At 41.6% G+C, this 26,597-nt stretch overlaps 1 protein-coding gene across 1 annotated transcript in view; it reads left to right on the top strand.

Moving 5' to 3' along the window:
- TEX10 (testis expressed 10) overlaps window positions 1-26,597 on the top strand; it is a 258,142-nt gene that overhangs the window by 213,562 nt on the left and 17,983 nt on the right. Inside the window, exon 11 of the mRNA XM_033929656.1 lies at window positions 3,639-3,719. Within this exon, the coding sequence (XP_033785547.1) occupies window positions 3,639-3,719 (81 nt within the window). The remainder of the gene's footprint in view (window positions 1-3,638; window positions 3,720-26,597) is intronic.

Below are 26,597 nucleotides of genomic sequence, written 5' to 3'. Positions count from 1 at the left end.
AAGAGAGTCTATTTTGTATCCTGCACAGTCCTCTCTTCTCATTCAGGAGATTCAATCCCTTTTTCTTCTAAATGCTATCAAGGACGTTCCTCTCTCGCAACATCATCAGGGATTCTACTCCTGTTATTTCTTGATTCCCAAGAGGATGGAAGGACTGCGAACCATTCTGGATCTCAGAGATCTCAACAAATTTCTCGTCAAGGAGAAATTCCGAATGCTCTCCCTCGCCCTGCTTTATCCTCTGCTGGATCAGACCGATTAGCTATGCTCTCTGGATCTCAAGAAAGCTTATACTCACATTCCAATACATCAAGCTTCCCAGAAATATCTCCGCTTCCAGGTGAATCAGCATCACTATCAGTACAAAGTCCTTCCATTTAGCCTAGCATCTTTCCCATTAGTCTTCACGAAGTACCTGATTGTAGTGGCTGCATTTCTCTGATCCCACTTTATCTGGATGACTAGTTGATCAAAGCTTCTTTGATTCAGGACATAACTCTGGCAACATCTCAGCCCATTGCCTTTCTTCAAGCTTTGGGATTCAAAGTCATTTTCCCCAAATCCAACTTCATTCCATCTCAATGGCTTCAGTTCATTGGGGCTATTCTAGATACTATTCTCATGAGAGCATTTTTCCCTCCAGATCGGCTCTGTGCTCTCTTCAGCCTGTTCCAACCATCTCTGTGAGGTTATCCTCGGCCATATGGCTTCCATAGTGCACTTGATTCTGCTAGCAAGACTACATCTTCGCACTCCTCAGTGGACTCTTGCTTCCCAGTGGTCTCAAGCGACAGATTGTCTCTCACAGTATATATCTGTCACATCATCTCTTCTGCAGTCACTTCAATGTTATCAACAAAAGTGGACTCGGTTTTCTTCCTGGTGTCTCCTTCATATCACGATCCAACTTCCTTGTTAGTGGAATTGGTGTTGGATTATCTACTTCATCTGTCTGACCCTGGACTCAAATCTACATTATCAAGAGTCCATCTCAATGCTGTTACAGCTTTTCACAAGCCAGTCAACCTTCTCCTGTAGTCTGGGACCTTAATGTAGTTCTTTCCAGGTTAATGAAGCCACTATTTGAACCAATGGCCTCGGCTCATCTCAAGTTTCTTATCTGGAAAGTTGTCTTTCTTATCTTACTCACTTTTGTCAGGAGGGTCAGTAAGTTATAAGCATTGGTGGCAGATCCACCCTTTACAGTTTTTCCCCTTGATAAAGTGGTTCTCCACACACATCCAAAATTTCTACCGAAAGTTGTCAAGGAGTTTCATCTCAATCGGTTGATTGTTCTCCCAGTTTTTTTCCCTAAGCCTCATTCTCATGCTGGAGACACAGCACTGCACACTCTGGACTATAAACGTTCTTTGGCCTATTACATCGACAAGACAAAGCCACATAGAACATCTCCCCAACTTTTCATCTCATTTGATCCCAACAAGTTGGGGCATCCTGTTTCTAAGAGAATGATTTCCAACTGGGTAGCTGCCTGTATATCACTCTGCTATGCTCAGACTGAACTGGCACTGGAGAGTCGTGTCAAAGTTCACAAAGTCTGAGCTATGGCAGCTTCTGTTGCTTTCCTTAGATCTACTTCTATTGAGGAAATCCGTAAAGCTGCCACCTGGTCCTCAGTTCATATCTTCACCTCACATTATTGTCTGGAGTCTTTCTCCAGACGGGATGGGCACTTCGGCCAGTCAGTATTACAAAATTTATTTTCTTGAAGGCCAACACGCCCAACACCCATTCTAGTTAGCTTGGAGGTCACCCATGTGTGAGAATATGCTGCCTGCTTGTCCTGAGATAAAGCAAAGTTACTTACCATAACAGATGTTATCCAGGGACAGCAAGCAGATATTCTTACAATTCACCCCCCCCCCCCCCCGGTTGGCTTCTTAGTTGGCATATCTTTATTGAGGGACCGTGTGCCTACGTCGGGCAGGAAGGCACTCTCGCATGCATGGTGTGGACTGATCGCAAACTTTCTAAAACTTAAAGTTGCGATTCACTTTTCAAGTGTCCATACCAGGGCTCCATCGGTGACGTCACATGTGAGAGAATATCTGCCTGCTGTCCCTGGATAACACATGTTACGATAAGTTCTGTGCTATCCAGCATCTTCCTATCCCCCTCACTCTCTCCTTCACCCATATGGTTCAGCATTTCCCTGCTCCCTCTCTCTTTTACCATTATCGTCTAGCATCTCCCTGTCTTTCCCCCCCCCATCCTATAGTCCAGCATTTCCTTGTCCCCCCCCTCTTTCCCCCACATGGCCAAGCTGTTGTTTGTCCCCTCCTACCACAATCACAAAACACCGCAAACAGTATGTTACTGATGCGGCTGGCACTAATGAAGAGCAGGTTTGCTGGACTGGGGGTACTGAAGGAGGACAGGAAAGTGTTACTGGACTCATAGCAGGTGGGAAAGAGAAAGAAGGGAAAAGAGTGATTATCTTATAAACATTAAAAAAAACTGTTGTGTGTGTCAGCCCTACAACATACCTCCTTGGTGTTTGTGACACACTAGTGTCATGACATACTGGTTGAGAACTGTTGCTCTAGAGATTAATAATTTGTTTGGTATTTTACTGATATGTAGAAGATATCCTATATATGTTTGTTGTTTTTTTTAATGGTGCAAAACAGAGTGATTTTGAAGGGTTGTTTTTGGTTTTGTTTTTTTGTGTTTTTTTTTACAGACCTGAAAGATTAATGTATGCATATGATTTAAAAGCAATTGAAAACCACTTGTACATATAAATTCTCTTTGTGGCCCTTTTACTAAAGTGTGATAAAATGTGGGCTTAGCACATTCTAATGTAGGACTTATTTCATGTGCTAAGCCCAAATTTAATGCAGCACTTTTGTAGAGCTTTTCTTTTCTTGCAGGTTATGTGCTACTATTCCTATTAGTGTGTGTGGGAGTCCCGCTCCCGTGTTCATCTTGTTTATCCAGTTAATTCGCACTAATCATAATGCGCTAGCTGAATAGCACGAGAAGCCTACTCTCCGCCCATGAAATTCCTCATCCTAAAAATACTATTTTAAAATGGGTAACACATGGGTTAACATGTGCAAACAGGCAAAATACTGCAAGACGGGTTAATGTTCAGCAGTAGCTACATTAACTGCATGTTAAGATTCAAACATCCTTTAGTAAAAGGACCCTACATGTGGTTTGAACGTAAATTTAAAAAAGATTTTATTTGTTGTTTTTGGGATTATTGATATTACTATATCCCTGCTGCAGGTGGAATCCTGGCTTTGGTTTTACATCCATATTTATTTTTATCATTATATATTGTAATAATTTTTTAAAACACCCTGATATATAGAGCAGTAGTTCCCAACCCTGTCCTGGAGGATCACCAGGCCAGTCGGGTTTTTGGGATAGCCCTAATGAATATGCATGAGAGAGATTTGCATACAATAGAGGTGACAGGCATGCAAATCTGCCCCATGCATATTCATTAGTTCTATCCCAAAAACCTGGTGGTCCTCCAGGACAGGGTTGGGAACCACTGGTATAGAGGATTAGACAGAGCCCACTTTGCATCCTGTACTTTTTAAAATTCTTATCCTGTTGTTGAAATTATTTATTATTCATTGTCTCTCTTTTCTTTTTTTTAACAGGCAGTATGTTATAACTTATCAACAGTTCCTGCACAGAGTCAGTGTTACGATATCCTCCAGAATGCTATCAGCAAACACTTGGTATGGAAATAGGTACCTTATAATTTTTTTTAAACATAGAAACATGGTAAAATTAAAGCAGATAAAGGCCATATGGCTTGTCCAGTCTGTGTATCTCTTCCTGTCCTCTAGAGATCCTATATACAGTTCTCCCTCCGTATTCACAGGGGTTAGGTGCAGAGCCAGCCCGCGAATAGGGAAAAATCTCAAATAATTTTTTGGGCCTGCTTTGACCCACCCCCGCCTCCCTCCTGCATCCCCGGACCTTACCTGGTGATGTAGCAGTGACACGGGGCAGGAGCAATCTTCCTATGCTCCTGCTCCGTGCAGGCCATCATCAAAATGGCTGCCGTGAGTTCTCATTGTAGTCTCGAGACTACAATGGGCACTCACGGCAGCCATTTTGATGACGGCTTTGCATGGGGCAGGAGCGTAGGACGATCGATCTTGCCCCGCATCACCGCTAGACCACCTGGTAAGGTCCAGGGAGGTTCGGGCAGCCTGCAAAAAGAAGAAGAAAAAAATCGCGAATAATCGAATTCGCAAGTAGGGAAACCGCAAATCCAGAGGGAGAGCTGTTCCTTTCCCAAGCTTTCTTGAATTCAGTTTCCATCTCTACCACCTCCACTGAGAGACCGTTCCACAAATTCACTACCCTTTCCATGAAGAAGTATTTTCTCAGATTACTTCTGGGTCTGTCCCCCTTCATCCTTTAACCCTTATTCCAGAACTTCCTTTCAGTTGAGAGAGATTTACCTCCTGTGCATTTATACCATGGAGGTATTTAAATATCTCTATCGTATCTCCCTTCTGCCTTTTTTCAAAAATTTACATAGTAAAATCTTTGTCCCGACATGTTTTGTGATGAAGATCACTATATCTTTTTGAAGGTGAGATCTCCAGAATTATACACTGTATTCTAAATAATATTTTACCAGAGTCTTATACAAAGGCACCATCACCTCCTTTTACCTTCTGACCATTCTTCATGCTATTCACCCAAGCATCCTTCTACCTTTTGCTGTTGCCTTTTTTTACCTGTTTATTCACCTTAACATAATCACACCCAAATGTGATCACACTCAAGTGTCATTCCTCTTTCATACACAAAAGTTCTTTTCCCTCTAAACTGTACAGTTCCATTGTTTTTTTGCAGCCTAAATGAATGACCCTGCATTTTTTTAGCTGCTCAATTTTGGACCATTTTGGTTCCAACTCTCCAGCCACCCAGTCAAATAAATTAATCAGATTTGTCTGACAAGACCTACCTCTGATGAAACCATGCTGCCTTAGGTCGCAAAATCCATTGGATTCTAGAAATTCACTATTCATTGTTTTCTTTATTTATTCCATTATTTAGCCTGTCTTCCTGATAGTATTCAGAATAGGTTACAAAGTAACATATGTTATTAAATCTGTGGACATCATGATAAAAACAATTAAACAACAAAAATCATTTAAACGGACCTAAAAATAATATATAATAAATCAAAGTAAATTATAAAACAATTTAAAATCATTTCCATTAATTTACTTGCCATAAAAATAAGACTTGCTAGCTTGTAGTTCCCAATCTCTTCCTTACTTCTGCTTTTGTTGGGAGAGACCACATCTACCCTTCTCCAGCCCTCCGGGAACACTCTTTGGAGAAACATTGAAAAAGGTCAACCAATAGAGCAACCAGAACTTCCTTTATGTTCCTTCAGTGCCCTGGATGTTTTCCATTCAGCTTCATCACTTTGTTCATCTTTAGTTTAGCTATCTCCTCAGGAAAACAGTCGAATATACAGAACACAGAAAACACCTTCACCTAGTATGGAATATATAATCACAAACTAACCCCTCTCCCTTTTACAAAACTGTAATGTGTTTTTTAGCCATGGTGATAACAGCTCAGACTCTCATAGAATTCTGAGCATCGGACCTGTTACCACCATGGCCGGTGCTAAAAAATGCTCTACAGTTTTGTAAAAGAGGGGATAAAATAGAAATATGTAGACAAAGGTTAAATTGAACCACCAAGAAGCTGGACTCTGCATACAATGCAACACCACAGAAACAGCGATTCATCTCCCCTAAAGCAAAAAAATAAATAGATAAAAAAATTTTTCTACCTTGTCTTCTCTGGTTTTTGCTTTCCTCATAGTCTTGTCACTCTCTTCCTTTCATCCACTGTCTACCTTCTCTCTGCCCCTTCTACATGGCATCTTTTCTCCTTCCATTTCCCTTCCAGAAACTTTATGCCTCCCCCTTCCATCTATTCCTTCACCCCCATTGGTCTGGCATCCATCTTCTTCCCTCCTCCAATGGTCTGGCATCTCTCTCCTCTTCTTCCCATCCCTCTCCCACATCCCCATGGTCTGGCATTTTACTCTCTCCTCTCCCTTCCTCCCACTTCCATCAGCATCTGCCCCTTTATTTCCCTCCAATCCAATTCCATCCAGTATCCTTCCCACTTATGTCTCTCTCTCCTTTCCCTGCACACCAATTCCATCAGCATCTGCCCCCTTTCTCTCCCTCCACCACCCTTCGATACTCTTCCATACCACCCTGCCCTTTTCTCTCCCTCCACCACCCTTCGATATCACCCTGACCTCCTTTCTCTCCTTCCACCACCCTTCCATATCACCCTGATCCCCTTTTTCTCTCTCCACCACCCTTCTATGCTCCTCTCTCCCTCCAAACCAGCAAAGTCCCACAATGACTGCTTCTGCTGCCTCTGCCTCTGGAAGACGTAAGTGACGTCGGAGGGGGTGGGCCGGCAGACGCAGGGAGTTGTGGCAAGATCCAGCAATGATTGCAGCTGCCGGTCCACCCCTTCTGATATCACTTATGTCTTCCGGAGGCAGACGCAGTCATTGTGGGACCTTCCTGCACTTCAATGCGACTGCTGACTCTACTTCGGAATAAGTACGGCAGCTATGTTGAGGTGCAGGTGCCATTTAAAGCAGCTTGGGAATTTCCGGATCTGGCCTGCTGTGCACTCCCCTAAGGTTGGCACCCAGGGCAGTCCGCATCCCCTGCCCCTGGTACGCCACTATATGAGGAGACAAAAAATAATAAACAGAATGGATAACATGAGAAGTGATCTTTGTAATCTTAATATTGACAAACTGATTTAGACATGTCATACAATTATAACCACAAAAATATGTCATAAAATGTAATTGTAAACTCAAAAGACTCCAGTTGAAAAGCAGACTACAGAAAGGAAACCAGAAAAGATCAAACCCATAGTACTAAGATTCAAACGCTAAAATTGGACATGTCCATTATGAAGAGACATGTAGATCACTGCTAATTATAACGAGTGAGTCTTTAAAATATGAGAGGTAACAGATAGCCAGACCTTGTGGACGGAAGTGATAAATACTGGAGCCAAAACCAGAGCACCATGATGAAACTTGAATAGAAATATATATACCTATTTCTACTTTTGAGTAAAACTGCGATGTGAACATGTCATAGAAAACAATAAATAATGTTTAAACTAAAACCTAAGAACAACAAATTGTAACACCGAACTCAGAATTAATGAAATAAAATGCTAAAAAAAACTAAAATAGGGCATATACATACTTAAAATGACGGCTGGTTACAAACAGTATGTCTAGACTATATAGACCTAAACAGATCAAAAGTAAACGTATGGGAAATGAACAGCTGATAATACAGAGTGTATCTTGAAAACATAATCCGATAGTAGCTCAAAGAGAAGCCGACTGGGTAGATGAAAAGTGAAACCTGGGAAAGATCTAAATTACTGTTCAAATGAGCTTCTATTAAAACCAAAGAATAAAACGGCAGCACTTGGGAAAGTAAAAAAGGGGAGTAAAATGGACTTACTGAAAAGGTCTCTGCGCTGATGAGATAAACTCGTATGCAGAATAAATGTGAACACGCGACAGTGGGGCTGTGATATTTGATCCGTTGAAAGAGGCGTTAGAAAAGTGTTGGCAGTGGATTGGATGCACACTGATAGGGGGAGGGGCATCCAATCCTGCTGCTTTAATAAATAAATAAAGGCTGCTTTAATAAATAAATGAAAATACTGGTAAAAAATTAAATAAAAAACCAAAACCATGATAAAATGCTGAACCTGACCGCAAGTGGTAGTGAAAGTAGGATAAGGCACCCGTAGAACTGTTAGTGCCAGAGCTGCTTAGAATAAAGAATCATGCTGTAAATGAGGAGAAAAAATAAATAATAAAAGAATGAGGTGATAAGGTGTAAAGTGCTGGCTGTGGTAACCACAGCCGATGGCTCCTCACTGCATCACTTGATAAAACTTAGGAGCGATGTTATAGAGAAGTGCTGCTGGGTCCTGCCTTCGTGGAAACAGAAAGTAGACAGGACCCGGCAGCAAGAGCAGGAAATTGTAAGCTTCCGTCCGTCGCTACCCTATCTCCTGCCTTAGCCTGTAGCGAATTGAACCCATGCTCCAGGACTCTAACGGTAACATTGTGCGTGCCGGCTTCCCTTTTCTCCCTCCTCCCCCCCTTGGGACATAACTTCCGGTTTTGGAGGAGAATAAGGGAAGCTGGCGTGCACAGTATTACTGTTAGAGCCCTGGAGCATGGGTTCAAGTCGCTTGCTGACGCTTAAAAAAAAAAAAAAAAAAAAGTCAGGCTGAGGCGGAAGGCGAACATTGAACTTCTGGTGGCGCTTCAGGCTGTGCTGAGTCAGCCCGGGGAATCCCCAAGCTGGTGAGAGGATTTTAAAAAAATGTTTGAGCAGCGTTGGCAGCAACAGGATTCGCGACCGAGATGACAGCCGGGCACTCACCTAAATTAACCTGAGAAAATATTTCATCACTCAGCATGTAATTAAACTCTGGAATTTGTTACCAGAGAATAGTAAAATCAGTTAGCTTAGGGTTTAAAAAGGTTTGGATAATTTCCTAAAAGAGAAGTCCATAGGCCATTGTTGAGATAGTTTGGAGAAATCCATTGCTTATTCCTAGGATAAGCAGCATAAAATCTGTTTTACTAATTGGGACTTGGGTTGACCACTGTTAGAATCAGGATACTGGGCTTGATGGACCTTCATTCTGTCCCAGTATAGTTTCAAGTTTAATTAATTTTAATATACCGACCATCGCTGTGCACCTGGCCGGTTTACAACGCTAAATATAAATTTTTGTAGGGGGGGGGGAAATGTGAATATTAAATAGACAAATTACAAATACGAACATGAGCTTGAGGGTAAGGGGGAGGGGAAGTTAATAATTACATCATTAAAAACAAATTAATTAAAGGGAGGGGGGAGGATAAAACACCATGAATGGGGATTGCTTCTTAAAAGCGGTTCGTGTTTATTTTGTAGACTGTTGGAAAGGAAATATTTAGACGCTATGGTATGCGTCTTGAAATAAGAACGTTTTTAGTTTAGTCTTGAATTTGTTGAGTGAATTTTCGAGGCGGAGTTGAGGTGGCATGGCATTCCATAAAGTTGGAGCTACAATGGAAAAATTAGTTTTTCTAGTGTAGTAGAATTCTTTGATGGAAGGTATGGTCAGTAAATTCTGATCAGCCGATCTAAGGGTCCGGGGAGGACAAAAGGGGATGATCAATTTATCAAGAAAAGATGGGAGACGTGAAAGTTTGAGTTTAAAGACCAGCATTAAAGTTTTATAGGTGATGCGGTGGGTGATGCTCTAAAAATAGCAATAACTCTCTTCTAAGTACTGGCTGACAAAAATGCTATAAATTTTCTATTCTTATTTTATAATTCATCTTATTTGAAAATTGTTTCTTACAAACTATGTTTATGACAAGAAAATGTGTCATGTCTGATATTCTTGCCTCTATTTTGGTATATTTAGCTCTATTCCTAGTCTACCACTGCTCCCTGTGACAGAGACCGATTAATCTCCTAATCAGAAGCCACACTAAATGTAATTTTTCCTTCTATCTATTCCTCGTGTAATATGTTGTACCTTCACCATTTGCTTTCTGTAATTTGCTGATTGTCCAGCCCTCTTCGATATGAACTGCTAGAAGTCATCTGACTATGACGGTATAGAAGAATAAAGTTGTTGTTATTGTAAGAATTGTAATTTCTATAGGGTCTGTTACTGTTATTAATGTACCAAAACAAATACAATTTAATTCAAATTTTAATTTAAGGTCAATTTTAGAAAATGAAAAATAGTGTTTGCTAGTGTTTAGAGTAATGTTCTGTGAGCCAAAGATAAGAACATAAGAATTGCCGCTGCTGGGTCAGACCAGCAGTCTGCTCACGCAGCGGCCCTTAGGTCAAAGATCAGTGTCCTATTTGAGTCTAGCCGTACCTGCGTATGTTCTGGTCCAGCAGGACCTTATCTAACCTTTTCTTTAATCCCTGAAGGGTGCTTTCCCCTATGACAGCCTCTGGAAGAGTGTTCCAGATTTCTACCACTCTCTGGGTGAAGAAGAACTTCCTAACGTTTGTACGGAATCTATCCCCTTTTAACTTTAGTGAGTGCCCTCTCATTCTCTTCACTTCGGAGAGAGTGAACAATCTCTTTCTCTACTAAGTCAATTCCCTTCAATATCTTGAATGTTTCAATCATGTCCCCTCTCAGTCTCCTCTTTTCAAGGGAGAAGAGGCCCAGTTTCTCTAGCCTCTCATTGTACGGCAACTCCTCCAGTCACTTAACCATTTTTGTTCGCTCTTCTCTGGAACCTTTCGAGTAGTACTATGTCCCTTTCATGTACAGCGATCAGTGTTGGATGTAATACTCCAGGTGGGGGGCGCACCATGACCCGGTACAGCGGCATGATAACCTTCTCAGATCTGTTTGTGATCCCTTTCTTAATCATTCCTAGCATTCTGTTAGCCCTTTTCACTGCCGCTGCAAATTGCATGGACGGTTTCATTGACTTGTCTACAAGTACTCCCAGGTCTCTTTCCTTGGGGCTCTCTCCGAGTATAGCAAAGGACATCCTGTATTCGTGCATATGATTTTTGTTACCGACATGCATCACCTTGTACTTATCCAAGTTGAACCTCATTTGCCATTTCGCAGCCCATTCCTCGAGTGTGTTTGTCTCGTTGTAGGTCTTCCCAATGCTTCTGTGTCCTCGCTACTCTGAATAACTTTGTATCGTCTGTACAAATTTAATTACTTCACTCGTCATGCCAATTTCTAGGTCGTTTATAAATATGTTGAAGAGCACAGGCCCGAGCACTGAACCATGCGGCACTCTACTCGTGACACTTTTCCAGTCCGAGTATTGTCCATTTACCCCCACTCTCTTTTTTCTATCTGCCAACCAGTTTTTAATCCACGTGAGTATTTCACCCTCGATTCCATGGCTCGCAATTTTTCGAAGTAGACGTTCATGCAGGATCTGAACGTCTTCTGAAAATCTAGATATACGATGTTGACTGGGTCACCCTTGTCTGTTTTTCACTGGTGGTTTTCCTAACCATGAAAGAATTAGTGTGGGGATGTGATGAAATGCTTGGAGTAAGCCTGGGTTCCTTAACTGCACTCTCTCATCAGCCTACATTAAGAGATACAGAGCTAGCATGCCTAGTTAGGAGGGTGAGGCTCAAGCAAAGACAGTTAAAATCCCTAGAGGGGGAGCAGAATGTAGAGGACCAGAACAGGATAGAAGAATCATCCATGGAGTTCTCAGGAAGGGCTGCAGGTCTAAAGACAAATCCGGGAAAGAAGGACGCTGCCCTTCACTCTGTTAGTTAGAAAATAGAAGACTGTCAAGGTAGGAAGTCTTTTTCTGGAGCGTTTTGCACCTGTGTGTCAAGGCTTAGGGTTAGGCCTAGGTTAGAGTAAAGCTGTCTATAACCTGTTGTATCCTGTCTTGGGGGTTGGACAAGAAACCAATCTTGGAATAACTTTTCACTGACTTTACAAATGACTGTATGTGAAAGACAGCCAGCTTGTGCAGTAAGCAAACTTTAGTGTCTGAGTTGAAGCAATAAATAATTTTTGCTTTACCTTTGTACCTGGGCCAGCTGTTCTATAAAGACTCTGCACCAATGTTTCCTCTTAGCTGTGTGACCACATGGTCACAAACCTTTTTTAAAACTGCCTCATTTCCTAAACATCTAAAAATACTTTTATGAAAGAGATTTTTGGATGATGATTTTATGGCATGGAATGATACTGAAATTCACTTGGAAGAAGTACTGGAAAAGCAGCAGAAGCAGAGCTGTTGATAGGAAACAGAGAGGCAAGCGATACTGATGGTAGTGGGGGGGAGAAGGCAGATGCTGGATGGAAGGGAAGGAAAGAGGGCATACCCTGGATGTAAGGATAGGGGAAAGAAAGAGGAAAGATGCTGGATGGGGGAGAAGATGGGCTATAAAGTTAGTGAGAGACTGGAGAATAAGAGAAAGTAGAATAGGAAAGCAAGGGTGAAGGAAAGAAATGGAAAGCTGTATATAGATATTGTAAAAAGGGAAATCAAAAGACTAAATACATTTATGCAAAGAGATGGAAAAATAAAATGAAGTAAGCTGAAGAGAAGGAGAAAAAAAATGACAGACAGGAAACTCTGGAAAGAGAGGAAAGTAGAAATCAGACAGGACACAATCAGAAAAAGTAAATGGCCAGAGAACAAAGGTAGAAGAATTTTATTTTTAGGTTTGGGTAAAGCAGTGTGGTAGCTGAGTTAATAAATGTTAAATAGAAAATGGAAATAAGGTGATATGTTTTTTATTGAACTAATTTTAATACATTTTTGACTACCTTTCAAAACCAAAAATCTCATTCATCACTTTCTTCCTCAGGTCAGGACAGAAAACCAAAACATCAGTATACCATCCTGACCCAAGGAAGGAGGTTTTGGCCACCTAAAGCTGATTGAAAATATATTTAGTACAATAAAATGGTAGCGATTTGAGTAAATCAGTTTTTTGAAATGTATGTCTGCTGTCTTTATATCTTGACCAGTACAGGGAGACAGCAATAACCACAAACGCTCGCAGTCTAAGCAACAAAGTTCATGATCTGCAAGCCTTGATGTTAGAAGCAAACCTGGATATTGTTGCTATTACAGAGACATGGTTCAGTGACTCTAATGGATGGGATGCAAAAATACCGAGATATAATCTTTTTAAGAAGGACAGAGATGGTCAAAAAGGTGGAGGAGTAGCTCTCTTTGTAAAGATCGGTATCCAAGCGACTGAAATGCAGGGGATCTGGGGAGAGGATCACTCTGAAAAGAGAAGATGAAACTTCTATCTACATGGGTGTAGTCTACAGACCTTCGACTCAATCGCAGCAAATTGATAAAGATCTGATTGCAGATATCCAAAAGTTCAGAAAGAAAGAGGAGGTGCTGCTCTTGGGTGACTTCAATCTTCCGGATGCAGACTAGAAAGTTTCATCTGCGGAATCGGAAAGAAATAGGGAGATTGTGGATGCCTTTCAAGAGACTCTGCTCAGACAAATGGTGACAGAACGCACGAGGGAAAATGCGATACTAGATCTGGTCCTCACAAATGGGGAGAGTATCTCTAATGTTTGAGTGGGTGCTCCCCTGGGAAATAATGATCATCAAATGCTTTGGTTTAATATAACAGCTAAAGTGGAGGGTGGTCATACAAAACTCAAAGTCCTAGATTTCAAACGTAAAATGGGAGCGTACCTGAATTAAGAGCTGTTAGGATGGAAAGACATAAGCAGTGATCTAAGCTGAAAGGAGCAAGAAGAATGGCTACTGAACTTTATGTGAGGAAAATAAACAAAAACAAGAGAAAAAGGAAACCTAAATGGTTCTCTAAACTTATGACAGAGAAAATAAAGGAGTACAGAAAGGACTACTGGGTGAAACTGAAAGAAGAGAGAGAGATACGTCTGGCGCAAGCGGAAGAACAAATGACTAGAAATGTAAAAAAGGGAGACAAATTTTTTTTCAGATATATTAGTGAAAGGAATAAGATGAAAAATCGTATGTATCGATATGTGGAGAGTGATGAGTTAAAATCAAACATGTTAAACAAATACTTCTTCCAGAATTACACACGAGAATGGAGTAGATACCATGCCATTCACAGAAGAAAGTATTTATGAACAACTTGAAAAATTGATGGTAGACAAAGTAATGGGACCGGATGGGATCCATCCCAGGATATTGAGGGAGCTCAGAGAGGTTCTGGCGGGACCTATTAAAGATTTTTTCAACAAATCTTTGGAGAAGGTAGTGGTTCCTGAGGATTAGAGAAGAGCAGATGTGGTCCCTATTCACAAAAGTGGTTGCTTGGAAGCTACAGCCCAGTAAGCTTCCCTTCTGTTATTGGAAAAATAATGGAAGCGTTACTGAAAAAATGGATAGTGAAATTCCTAGAATCAAATGGGTTACAGGATCCAGGCAACATGGTTTTCCTAGAGGTAAAACGTGCTAAACAAATCAGATTTAATTTTTTGATTGGGTGACCAGAGAAATGGATCAAGGCCATATGCTAGATGTAATTTACATTAGATTTCAGCAAAGCCTTTGACACAGTTCCTCATAGAAGGCTATTGAACAAACTTGATGGACTGAAGTTAGGATCCAAAGTGGTGAACTGGATTAGAATCTGGTTGTCGGACATACACCAGGGGGTGGTGGTTAATGGAATTTGCTCAGAGGAGGGAATGGTGAGTAGTGGAGTCCCTCAGGCATCAGTGCTTGGACCGAACCTGTTCAATATGTTTGTAAGTGACATTGCTGAAGGGTTAGTAGTAGAGAATGACACGGTGACGGTTTACCCGCGGCCACCGCATTTAAGCCGCGGGTCACCGCCGAAAACGGGGAAGAAAACTAGCAGTCGCTGCGGTGACGGGGACAAGGCCATTCACCGACCGCGGAAACGGTGAACAGGTTTGTCCCTGCGGGCCAATGTACCCCCTTCTAGGAACCGCTATTTACCTGTGTTTCACCGTGCTCCTCATTTGTCAGATCAACCCCTCCCGACAATCGCAGCAGAAGGGTACCCAACCCCTCCTGCCGGTCCTCCCAATGGCCTCCCCTAAGATCGCCGGCAGGAGGGTACCCAACCCCTCCTGCTGGACCCCCCCCCAACGAACCCTCCCACCCCGGAACCCCCTTAGTCTTACTTTACAAGTTGGACCGGACAGCTCCTCGCTCGTCTGGCCAGCAGGCCTGCCTCCGTCCAAATGAGGCGGGCCCGCCCCTACCCTGCCCAACCCACAGGATCCTAGGGCCTGATTGGTCTAGGCACCTAAAGCCACTCCCGCTATAGGAGGGGCCTTAGGTGCTTGGGCCAATCAGGCCCTAGGATCCTGTGGGTTAGGCAGCGATCACGGCAGGAGGCTAGCTTTGGCGCGGAAGGGAGGGAGGGGAAGCGATCGCCTGTCCTGTTGTCCCCGCACACAGCTTCGAGACGCTGTATCTGAAAACAGGACATTTCGGCGTCCTGAAGCTGTGTTTGGGGACAACGGGATAAGGGATCTAAAAACGGGACATATGGTCACCTTAAGGATGAGTGCCCAAGCTACTCCAGAGCTGTGCTAAAAGGGAAAAAAAATTGTTCTGCCAAAACACTGGTAGAGCTCTCAGAAGTTTTGATAAATCCAGTAGAATCTGGTAAAAATCTAACCATATCTGGGCAGTGGCGTAGCGAGGGTGAGAGGCTCCCAGGAAAGTGGTGCCCCTCCCTCACCCTCTTCTTTGCTCCCCCACTCCTTCATCACCCCTCACCTCACGCACAAGCCCCTTCCTCTGTACCTCTTCAACTTTTCCAGCACAAACATCACCAACTTGCTGCCTGTGTTGGCTCTCCCTTTGACATCACTTCCTAGGCGTGGGACCCGGAAGTGACATCAGAGGGAGAGCCGACGCTAGTGCGAGCAACAGGTTGGAGTTGCTGCTCACACCGTTGGAGAGTATAAGGTACAGTAGGGGAGAATTGAAGGTGCACGTGTGGCAGGGGGAGGAGTGGGAAGGAACAGTTGGCAGAGAGGAAGACAGTTACTGGCATGCCCCTCCCCCTCACATACTACACCGCTGCATCTGGGTCTACAGAGCATTCAGTTCTGTCCTGGGGAGCTCATAGACTTAGGTTTTCAGGATCTTCACAATAAATATACATGGAATGAATCTACATGCATTAGAGACCAAGGGGAACATTCTAGAAGAGGTGCCTAAAGTTAGCGCCTAAATAAATAGTAAATTGGCTGCAATAATGAGGCCCAAGCACCTAAGGCCCCTCCTATAGCGGGAGTGGCTTTAGGTGCCTAGACCAATCAGGCCCTAGGATCCTGTGGGTTGGGCAGGAGAGGGGAGGGGCGGGCCCGCCTCATTTGGACGGAGGCAGGCCTGCTGGCCAGACGAGCGAGGAGCTGTCCGGTCCAACTTGTAAAGTAAGACCAAGGGGTTTCCGGGGTGGGAGGGTTCGTTGGGGGGGGGGGTCCAGCAGGAGGGGTTGGGTACCCTCCTGCCGGCGATCTTAGGGGAGGCCATTGGGAGGACCGGCAGGAGGGGTTGGGTACCCTTCTGCTGCGATTGTCGGGAGGGCCGTTGGGGGGGTCTACAGGAGGGGTTGTAAAGTTTTTGCATTGTAAAGTTTTTGCATTGTAAAGTTTTTGCATTGCTAGCCCCAGGGGTGGTGGAAGATTAGTGATTGAAAAACTGTATGAAAAATAACTATTTTAAATTTAGTGATCAAAATGTTTCAGTTTTGAGAATTTATATTAATTAATTTTTTCTCTGCGTGTTTTGTTTTTGTATAGTTATTAACTAATATTTAACTAAGTTTTAAAGTTTTAAAGAATGTTTCCTTTATACGTAAATAAAGAAAAGTGAATGGGATTGCAGTGGCGGTGACGGGGCGGTGAATGGGGTGGCAGTGGCGGTGACGGGGCGGTGAAGAGGATGGTGAGACGGGGACGGGGCGGTGACGGGGATGGTGAGACGGGGACGGGGCGGTGACGGGGATGGTGAGACGGGGACGGGGACCAATTTTTTCACCGTGTCATTCTCTAGTTAGTAGGAAAGGTTTGCCTTTTTGTGGATGATACCAAGAGTAGACACTGAGGAGGGAGTGGAAAACATCAAAAAGGATCTGCAAAAGTTAGAGGAATGGTCTAATATTCAATGCAAAGAAGTGCAGAGTAATGCATTTGGGGATTAGAAATCATAAGGAGCTCTATGTGATGGGAGGTGAGAGGCTGATATGCACAAATGGGGAGAGGGACCTTGGGGTGATAGTGTCTGATGATGTAAAGACAAAGAAACAGTGTTACAAGGCAATGGCTGTTGTCAGAATGATGCTAGGCTGTATAGAGAGAAGCGTGACCAGTAGAAGAAAGAATGTGTTGATGCCCCTGTACAGGTCAATGGTGAGGCCCCACTTGGAGTATTGTGTTCAATTTTGGAGATTGTGTCTGGCAAAGGACATAAGAAGACTTGAAGCGGTCCAGAGGAAGGTGACAAAAATGGTAGGAGGTTTGCACAAGAAGATGTATGAGGAGAGACTGGAAGCCCTAAATATGTATACCCTAGAGGAAAAGAGGGACAGGGGAGATATGATTCACATGTTCAAATATTTGAAAGGTATTAACATAGAACAAAATATTTTCCAGAGAAAGGAAAATGGTAAAACCAGAGGGTATAATTTGAGGTTGAGGGTTGGTAGACTCGAGTAATGTTAGGAAATCCTTCTTTACAGAGAGGGTGGTTGATGCGTGGAATGTGCTCCTGTGGGAGGTGGTGGAGAAGAAAATGGTGACAGAGTTAAAACAAGCGTGGGATGAACACAGAGGATCTCTAATCAGAAAAAAAATGGATAGTGAAGGAACTAAGGCAGACTTGCATGGTCTGTGTTCTGTATATGGACATTCAGTTGAGGACGGGCTGGGGAGGGCTACGATGGCTGGGATGGGTAAGATGGGCTGGAGTGAGCTTTGACAGAGACTCCAGCATACTACCGGGTAGGGCTCTGGGCTTCTGGCCCAGAAATATCTAAGAAAAAGGACAATTTAAATTAAATGATTAATTTATGGAGCATATATTTATTTGTTCATTTTTATAGCCCATATTCCCCAGAAGTTAAGAACGGGTTAAAATAAAATAAATATATCTAATCTAATCTAATCCTTAGGTTTGTATACCGCATCATCTCCACGTTCATAGAGCTCGACGCGGTTTACAGTAGGAGAAATAGGAAGGAACTACAACATGTTGGGCAGACGGGTCTTTATCTGCCATCATTTACTATATTATATGTTAATATGCACAGACTTGCTTCTTTGACATTCAGTTTAATTTTTGTCTACATATTTCTTTTTTTAGTTTATGGCTGCTTATTCTTTACTGGTTGAGGGTCTATGTCTTCTGCCTATGTGAAAGAGACAGGGTTTTTTGTTAGCATTAACTGTAGCCTTGTTGTGTGACTCATAGAAGTTACTGCTGTTATGGTATGGTACTATTACTCTATAGGTCCTAAGTGACAATTGTAATGTTCGGTAATCATTCACAGTATGCCTGGTACTCTATTTTTGATTTAGATCACACCTTTCTCAATAGTAGCTCATGGTAAATTACATTCAAGTATGGTATATATTTTCTTGTCCCTGGAGGATTTACAATTTTAAGTTTTGTACCTGAGGCAGTTGAAGGTTAAGTGATTTCTGCAAGATCTCAAGGAGCAGCAGTAGGATTTGAATTTTGCTTTCCCTGGTTCTCAGCCTGCTGCTCTAACCATTAAACACAGTACATATTTCCGCCCTTAAGAGATTTATGTTCATTCAACCTCAGTTTAATTGAGCATTAGCTTAATATGTGGATTATTTCTTAAAATTTTACAGTACAGTAAAACCTTGGTTTGCGAGCATAATTCGTTCCAAAAGCATGCTTGTATTCCAAAGCACTCGTATATCAAAGCAAATTTCCCCATAGGAAATCATGGAAACTCAGACGATTCGTTCCACAACCCAAAAACTTTAATACAAAATACTATATGTACTCGTATTGAAAGACCTCACTCATTTAGAACAGTCACTACACTCCTGTAGCGTTGGAGAGAGAACCATCGGCTCAGTTGTGATGATGTGATGCGTGTATACTGTATGTACTCGTATTTCAAGACTTTGCTTGTTTAGAACAGTCACTACACTCTTGCAGCGTCAGAGAGAGAAGAACCATCGGCTCAGTTGTGATGTGTGTATACTATATGTGCTTGTATTGCAAGACATTGCTTGTATATCAAGTTAAAATTTAATAAAATGTTTTGCTTGTCTTGCAAAACACTTGCAAACCAAGTTACTTGCAATCCAAGATTTTACTGTATATTGAATGTGAAAACTTACAGTCAGCCAATGTAACATTTGAAGCTCCAGTGTTATATTTTCGTAGTATTTGTATCCAATTATAAGTGCTGCTGCACTTTGACTAAGTTGCAAGTAGTGGATATAGCGCTCAGAGATATAAAGAGCTGTTATAATCAAGTTTGTGTAATATTAATCCAAAGGCACCAGCAAAAATGGATTGGTAACTATAATCAGACATGCTCTCTTGTGTGTCAGACAAGTCACATAGTAGAGCAGGGGTAGGGAACTCCAGTCCTCGAGAGCCGTATTCCAGTCGGGTTTTCAAGATTTCCCCAATGAATATGCATGAGATCTATTTGCATGCACTGCTTTCAATGCATATTCATTGGGGAAATCCTGAGTGGCTGAGAAAATAAAGGCAAAAGAGTTGACGTTCATGAAATATAAAAAAAACACAAGAAGAGGAGAGCAGAAAGGACTACAGGGTGAAACTGAAAGAAGCCAAGAGAGAGATACGTTTGGCGAAGGCACAGGCGGAAGAACAAATGGCTAAAAATGTAAAAAAAGGAGATAAAATTTTTTTCAGATATATTAGTGAAAGGAGGAAGATTAAAAAATGGAATTGCTAGGCTAAAAGATGCTGGGAACCAATATGTGGAGAGTGATGAGGAGAAAGCAAATGTGCTAAACAAATACTTCTGTTCTGTGTTCACAGAAGAAAATCCTGGAGAAGGACCGAGATTGTCTGGCAAAGTTACACGAGAAAATGGAGTAGATTCTGCGCTGTTCACGGAGGAGGGTGTTTATGAGCAACTTGAAAAACTGAAGGTGGACAAAGCGATGGGACCAGAAGGGTCCATCCCAGGATACTAAGGGAGCTCAGAGAGGTTCTAGCGAGTCCTATTAAAGACTTGTTCAACAAATCTCTGGAGACGGGAGTGATTCCTGGGGATTGGAAGAGAGCGGATGTGGTCCCTATTCATAAAAGTGGTCACAGGGATGAAGCAGGAAACTACAGTTGTTGGAAAAATAATGGAAATGTTGCTGAAAGAAAGGATAGCGTACTTCCTTGAATCTAATGGGTTACAGGATCCGAGGCAACATGGCTTTACAAAAGGTAAATCGTGCCAAACGAACCTGATTGAATTTTTCGATTGGATGACCAGAGAGCTGGATCGAGGACATATGCTAGATGTAATTTACTTGGATTTCAGCAAAGCCTTTGATACAGTTCCTCATAGGAGGCTGTTGAACAAACTTGAAGGGCTGAAGTTAGGACACAAAGTGGTGAACTGGGTCAGAAACTGGCTGTCGGACAGACGCCAGAGGGTGGTGGTTAATGGAAGTCGCTCGAAGGAAGGAAAGGTGACTAGTGGAGTCCCTCAGGGTTCAGTGCTGGGGCCAATCCTGTTCAATATGTTTGTGAGTGACATTGCTGAAGGGTTAGAAGGAAAAGTGTGCCTTTTTGCAGATGATACCAAGATTTGTAACAGAGTAGACACCGAAGAGGGAGTGGAAAATATGAAAAAGGATCTGCAAAAGTTAGAGGAATGGTCTAATGCCTGGCAATTAAAATTCATTGCAAAGAAATGCAGAGTAATGCATTTGGGGATTAATAATAGGAAGGAACCGTATATGCTGGGAGGAGAGAAGCTGATATGCACGGACGGGGAGAGAGACCTTGGGGTGATAGTGTCCAAAGATCTAAAGGCGAAAATACAGTGTGACAAGGCAGTGGCTGCTGCCAGAAGGATGCTGGGCTGTATAAAGAGAGGCATAGTCAGTAGAAGGAAGAAGGTGTTGATGCCCCTGTACAGGTCATTGGTAAGGCCCCACTTGGAGTATTGTGTTCAGTTTTGGAGACCGTATCTGGCGAAAGACGTAAGAAGAGTTGAGGCGGTCCAGAGGAGGGCGACGAAAATGATAGGAGGCTTGAACCAGAAGACGTATGAGGAGAGACTGGAAGCCCTGAATATGTATACCCTAGAGGAAAGGAGAGATAGGGGAGATATGATTCAGACGTTCAAATACTTGAAGGGTATTAACGTAGAACAAAATATTTTCCAGAGAAAGGAAAATAGTAAAACCAGAGGACATAATTTGAGGTTGAGAGGTGGTAGATTCAGGGGCAATGTTAGGAAATTCTACTTTACGGAGAGGGTGGTGGATGCCTGGAATGCGCTCCCGAGAGAGGTGGTGGAGAGTAAAACTGTGACTGAGTTCAAAGAAGCGTGGGATGAACACAGAAGATTTAGAATCAGAAAATAATATTAAATATTGAATTAGGCCAGTACTGGGCAGACTTGCATGGTCTGTGTCTATGTATGGCCGTTTGGTGGAGGATGGGCAGGGGAGGGCTTCAATGGCTGGGAGGGTGTAGATGGGCTGGAGTAAGTCCTAACAGAGATTTTGGCAGTTGGAACCCAAGCACAGTACCGGGTAAAGCTTTGGATTCTTGCCCAGAAATAGCTAAGAAGAAAAAAATTTTAAAAAAAATTTAAATTGAATCAGGTTGGGCAGACTGGATGGACCATTCGGGTCTTTAACTGCCGTCATCTACTATGTTACTATGTTACTGAAACCCCGACTGGAATACGGCTCTCGAGGACCGGAGTTCCCTACCCCTGTAGTAGAGGCGGGGCTCAGTTGTGTCTTTTTGGCAGTGCTCTGGAGTTGGCTTGTTTGTCACATAGAACAAGCTGTACAAAGCTTTCAGGTACAGTAGTTTTTGCACTCAGAGCTGAACTCAGGCTTGTTACTCTGATAATGTGAGTTGGAGATTCAGCTAGCCTCACACAGCAAACTTACTTTGAATGAGCAGCTATTGTGCCAACGGTTGCAGCAAAAGCAAGAACCCTTCCACTGCAGGACCTGTTCAACCCAAATTAATTTATGCTGCATTGCAAGAATGGCAGCAGAGGACAAAGACAGAAGCTACTGGATGGAGGGAGGGGTTATAATATCTGCACTGAACATAGAAAAACCCATTTTTATATATAGATCCTTTCCTGTACAAAAAGGAATTTAAAAAAACAACAAAAAAAACCCCCAATATGTCAGAAAATATTTCAATTCACCCTAATATGTAATCAACTCTGGTAAAAGGTGATTATAATAGTGGATACAAAATGTTGAGAGTAGCTGTTTTTTCACGTCTTGGGCCTATAAGCATTCTGCAGACTTTACATGTATGAACTTCTGTAACTATTTTAATTTTTCACATAAAAGGATGGAGTTTGGACTTTTGCATTACAAATTGTTTGCGCTAACAGAATTGATTAAAACCTCATTTTGATTTCTTGTGTCTTTAGTAACCTTTTCCCAGAGATGATCATATATCTTTAAGAGTGATGAAAAGCTATATTTTTTATTACTATCATAATCAATTTTCTTTTTTAGTCAGGTTGACTCCAAAAAGCTAGTTGACAAATGAGCACAATTTTATAGTTTTAAAATTATAATGGAAATTTAGAGAATGCAATTTCTTAATATAAATGTGTCATTGCTTTTCCAGGGATGACAATTATCACTTTACAGTGGGTGCACATTTGGTGCCCAGATGGCTGTAATACTTGAAATTCCATTAGAACAACATATAAAAATATGTTTTGGATGCAGAAACAAATTGAAAAGTATGCTGCATGCTAGGTTTAATACTTTTTGTGTTGTGAACTGTTGCCTGTCCACTGGCTGCATTAGCTTCTGGGGGGGGGTTGTTTTGCAAAAATAATAAATAAAACAAACATTGCTTATGCAGGTACAGTTAGCGCTCTCAAGGGTAGGTTCAAAGTCTTGACAAACTACTTCAGACTCTCCTGAAAATCAGGCACGTTCAAGAAACCATGATTCTGATAGCCCCTATTGGCTGAGACAAGTGTGGTTCCCCTCTGGAATTTTCCATAAGGAAATAAAACAAAATTCTGTTATTCCTTAACACTGTGCAATCACAGGAACATTGTTGCACCCAGTAAATCCCTTGCTCTGACAGCTTGGCTACCCCAAATCTGCCTGACTGTGTATCACAGGTCATTCTGGATTCCAAGAGAAGACCCATTAGAAGATCTTATAGATTTACAGTAAATGAAAGAGGTAGTAGTGGTTTGCCTTCTGAGTTGACAGAAAGGCCCTAGGCACTTTTTCTGTCCCAACAAATACTGCTTGAATACCTCCTTAATCTTTCAGAGTCAAGTTTACAAATCAACTCCATTAGGACATTTATTTTATTTATTTTGTGACATTTACTGAATTATATCACAAATCGCACAAGGAAACTTGGCATCATTGCAGTATAAAATCTCAGAATATTTTGTATTTAAAAGAGAGATACAGTAACAATAACACAACTGATGACAAGAAACAGAAGAGTGTAGGGAGTATGTCAAAACACAACAATTCAGACATAGAAACAGGGAAACATGAAGGCAGATAAAGACCATCTGGCCTATCCAGTCTTCCCATCCATTCTATCTACTGTCCCTTCCTCGCCCTTCTAGATCCCATGTACTTGTTCCAAGCTTGCTTGAACTAAGATAGTCTTAGTCTCCAACACCTCCACTGGGAATCCATTTTTTCCATGAAGAAATACAATGGAACCCTGCTATAATGCATCCCATATTAACACAAACTTGCATATAGCACAATCATGTGACAGCTCCCCCCTTTTTTCATACAGTTCCTGTGTCAGCATTTCACGTCAATCAAACATGGGGGAAGCCAATGCTTGCCCTGGGATTGGAAGCATGGAATGCTGCTACTATTTGGGTTTTTGCCAAGTTCTTGTGACCTAGATTGGATACTGTGGAAACAGGATACTGAGCTAGATGGACCAGTATGACTATTCTTATGTTTATTGCTATGTCAGCCCCTATGTGAAAATCACTCCAGGCAATGTCTTGCTATGCCACGGTGGCCTACCCCTGCATCTGCTTGAAAATCATTCTGGGCTATGTTGGACTTAATAGCTACTGCAACCCTACTTTCTACACAATAATATTTTATGGACCCCAGTCATATTGTAATTTCTCAGGTAACTCATGAGTCCGTCCCCTATTACCGTACTTTCATCCTATGCCCCCTCATTCCAGAGCTTTCTTTCAATACAAAGAGACACCTCCTGTGCTTTTCTGCCACGGAAGTATTTAAACATTTCTATCATTTCTCACCCGCTCCTGCCTTTCTTTCGGAGTGTACATATTGAGATCTTATACTTTTATAATAAAGATGACTGACCATTTTAGTAATCCAAAACACATTCAGAACATAACTGATGCAAGGGTTATCCAAACATAATCTAAATAAGTGGAGAAAAAGACCTCTGTGTCGCCTAGAATAAAACAATAAACGTATCCAAGAGACAACCTAACTTCAAAGAGAATGTATTTCAAGTTTCAAGTTTATTTAAAAATATCTTATACCGCCTAATCAGACTTCTAGGAGGTATGTATATCAGTAAAAAGGATTATACAAAATACATTTAGAGTTAAAACAAGGTTATAAAATTAATAAGTTCAAAAAAACTTATATCAAAGAGTAAAACAGATTTTAAATCCAGAAAAATACTTATCTTTAGATGTTTAGTCCACTTGACATTCAGCTATTAAACAGGATAGCAAATCGGTATACAGTAGTTGTAAACTTCCACTCTGTGCTCTCATGTGCCCATATTCTTCTCACATGCTGCATGTCTTAATGTGGATCCAAACAGCTTATCGGATTCCCAACAAGGCCCCTGTTTTGCAAATATTTTGCCAAAGGAAGCGCTAAAAACAAAATACTCAAAACCAAAAACTCAAAAAGGAAGAAAATTATCAAGAAAAGCAGAAGATATACTTCAAAATCGAGCTTAATGCTTCAATACTTCCTATACAAAATGGTGCCTCGGCGTCCTGAGAAGTTTATAGTACAAAAAGAATGATAACACTGCAGAATGTTAAAAGACTTGGGCCTGAATTTCTATCTTTATGTGGACGATATACAGTTTTTGATTCCAATTCAGCATTCTATGTTTGAAGCCCTGGGAGTGCTCATAGAACATTTCAGGTGATTCAAGGGTGGTTGTATAGTAATCAGTTGAATGTCTCTAAAACAGAGGTACTTTGTATGGTCGACTGCATAAATTACAAGCATTTCTTTCTGAGGTTATGTTAGGCAATGTATCTGTACCTGTGTTGCAGCAATGCAGATATTTGGGTGTCACATTGGATTCCACCTTATCCTTTAAGGCACAAATAAAAGCAGTAGTTTTGGGTGTATTCTATTGGCTACGTGTTTTATGTAGATTAAGAGATGATCTGTCTGCAGATAATTTTAAAACTACCTTAGTGCTGATGATCAATCCTGTGTTGGATTATTGCAGTGTTTTGTATCTGGGATTACCATAATGTGTTCTTAAGGCCGTGCAGCTTGCTCAAAATGCCACTGCCTGTTTGGTGGCGCATGTTTCACAGTTTGAGCATATTACACCTGCTTTGAAAAACCTGCATTGGCTGCCAATCAGTGCTCATATCAAATGTAAGACACGGTGCTTATTTTTTTAAACTTTTGAATGTTGGTGGTCCTGAGTTGCTGCGGTCGTTGGTGCACTTTTATGTGCCATCATGAAGTTTATGTTCTAAAGATAAGCTTTCTCTTGATGTGCCTTCCCTGTCTGTAGTTAAACTTCTGAGTTGCCGGAGAGTGATGATTTCTGTTCAGGGTCCTATTTGTGGGAACAGGCTGTCCATGGATCTTAGTCAGGCATCATTGGTATTACAGTTTAGAAAACAGTTGGAAACTTGTCTATTTCTGCATGCTTTTTCAATCTGTAGCAGTGAATAATGAGCCAGTCAAGTATAAGCAATGGTTGTCTGTTTCTTGTCAGTTATATTGTTCTGTGTTTGTCATATTGTAATTTGTTTATTGTATTTTTTGAAATATGTGTTGTATGAGAAGGTTGTGATTTGTGGTTTTTATTTGGATGTTCTATTGTACTCCGCATAGAATTGCAGGATATGCGGAATATAAATTTTTTAAATAAGTAAATCCTTATGTCATGTCATAACGTCATGATGAACTGCAGGCACTTCATTCTGATTGTTCGGCATCTTTAAAAGTTATTTCAACAATGCCCGAGCACGCCACTGCTTAAAACTAATATAGTGTCCAATATAGAAAAGCCAAAAAAAAAAATGGCTTCCATTCCAACATAGAATTTAGTCCAGTAGGTTCACAAGTATTTAAAGTAAATATCCATCGGGGTTTCTGCTCATGCACATGTTAAACAGGATTTATGTTCTGTCTTCCTGGTACAAAATGCCAGGAGGTTTGTCCAATATATAACTTGTTACAGAAACACTTATCTACATAAATGACACCCTTAGAGTCACACGTAGTATTACCTTTCCCCCAAAATAGTTTTTGTGTCCCCAGGATTTATAAATGAAATTCCTTCCCAAGTTACAGTACAAATCATACAGCGTCCAACAGGCTAGATTCTTCAGCCAAGCTGCAAAAAAAATATTGGCATTGTCTTTCTGTGCATGAATGCTTTAAAGACAGCAGAGTAATTATAGCATATTCAAGGAATAAGAACTTACAAGAAATCCTATGTCCTACGAGTAAAGGGGCAATTCTATCTATTGAGAAGAATAATGGAAGTGGGAGGGTGGGGCATTATAAGTGTGAACGCTGTATGATTT

This window comes from Geotrypetes seraphini, chromosome 2 (genome assembly GCF_902459505.1).
Source record: "Geotrypetes seraphini chromosome 2, aGeoSer1.1, whole genome shotgun sequence".
In the NCBI taxonomy this organism is placed as follows: Eukaryota; Metazoa; Chordata; class Amphibia; order Gymnophiona; family Dermophiidae; genus Geotrypetes; species Geotrypetes seraphini.
Note: the sequence above shows the minus strand (reverse complement) of the source record. Positions and strands in the feature narration are given on the sequence as shown.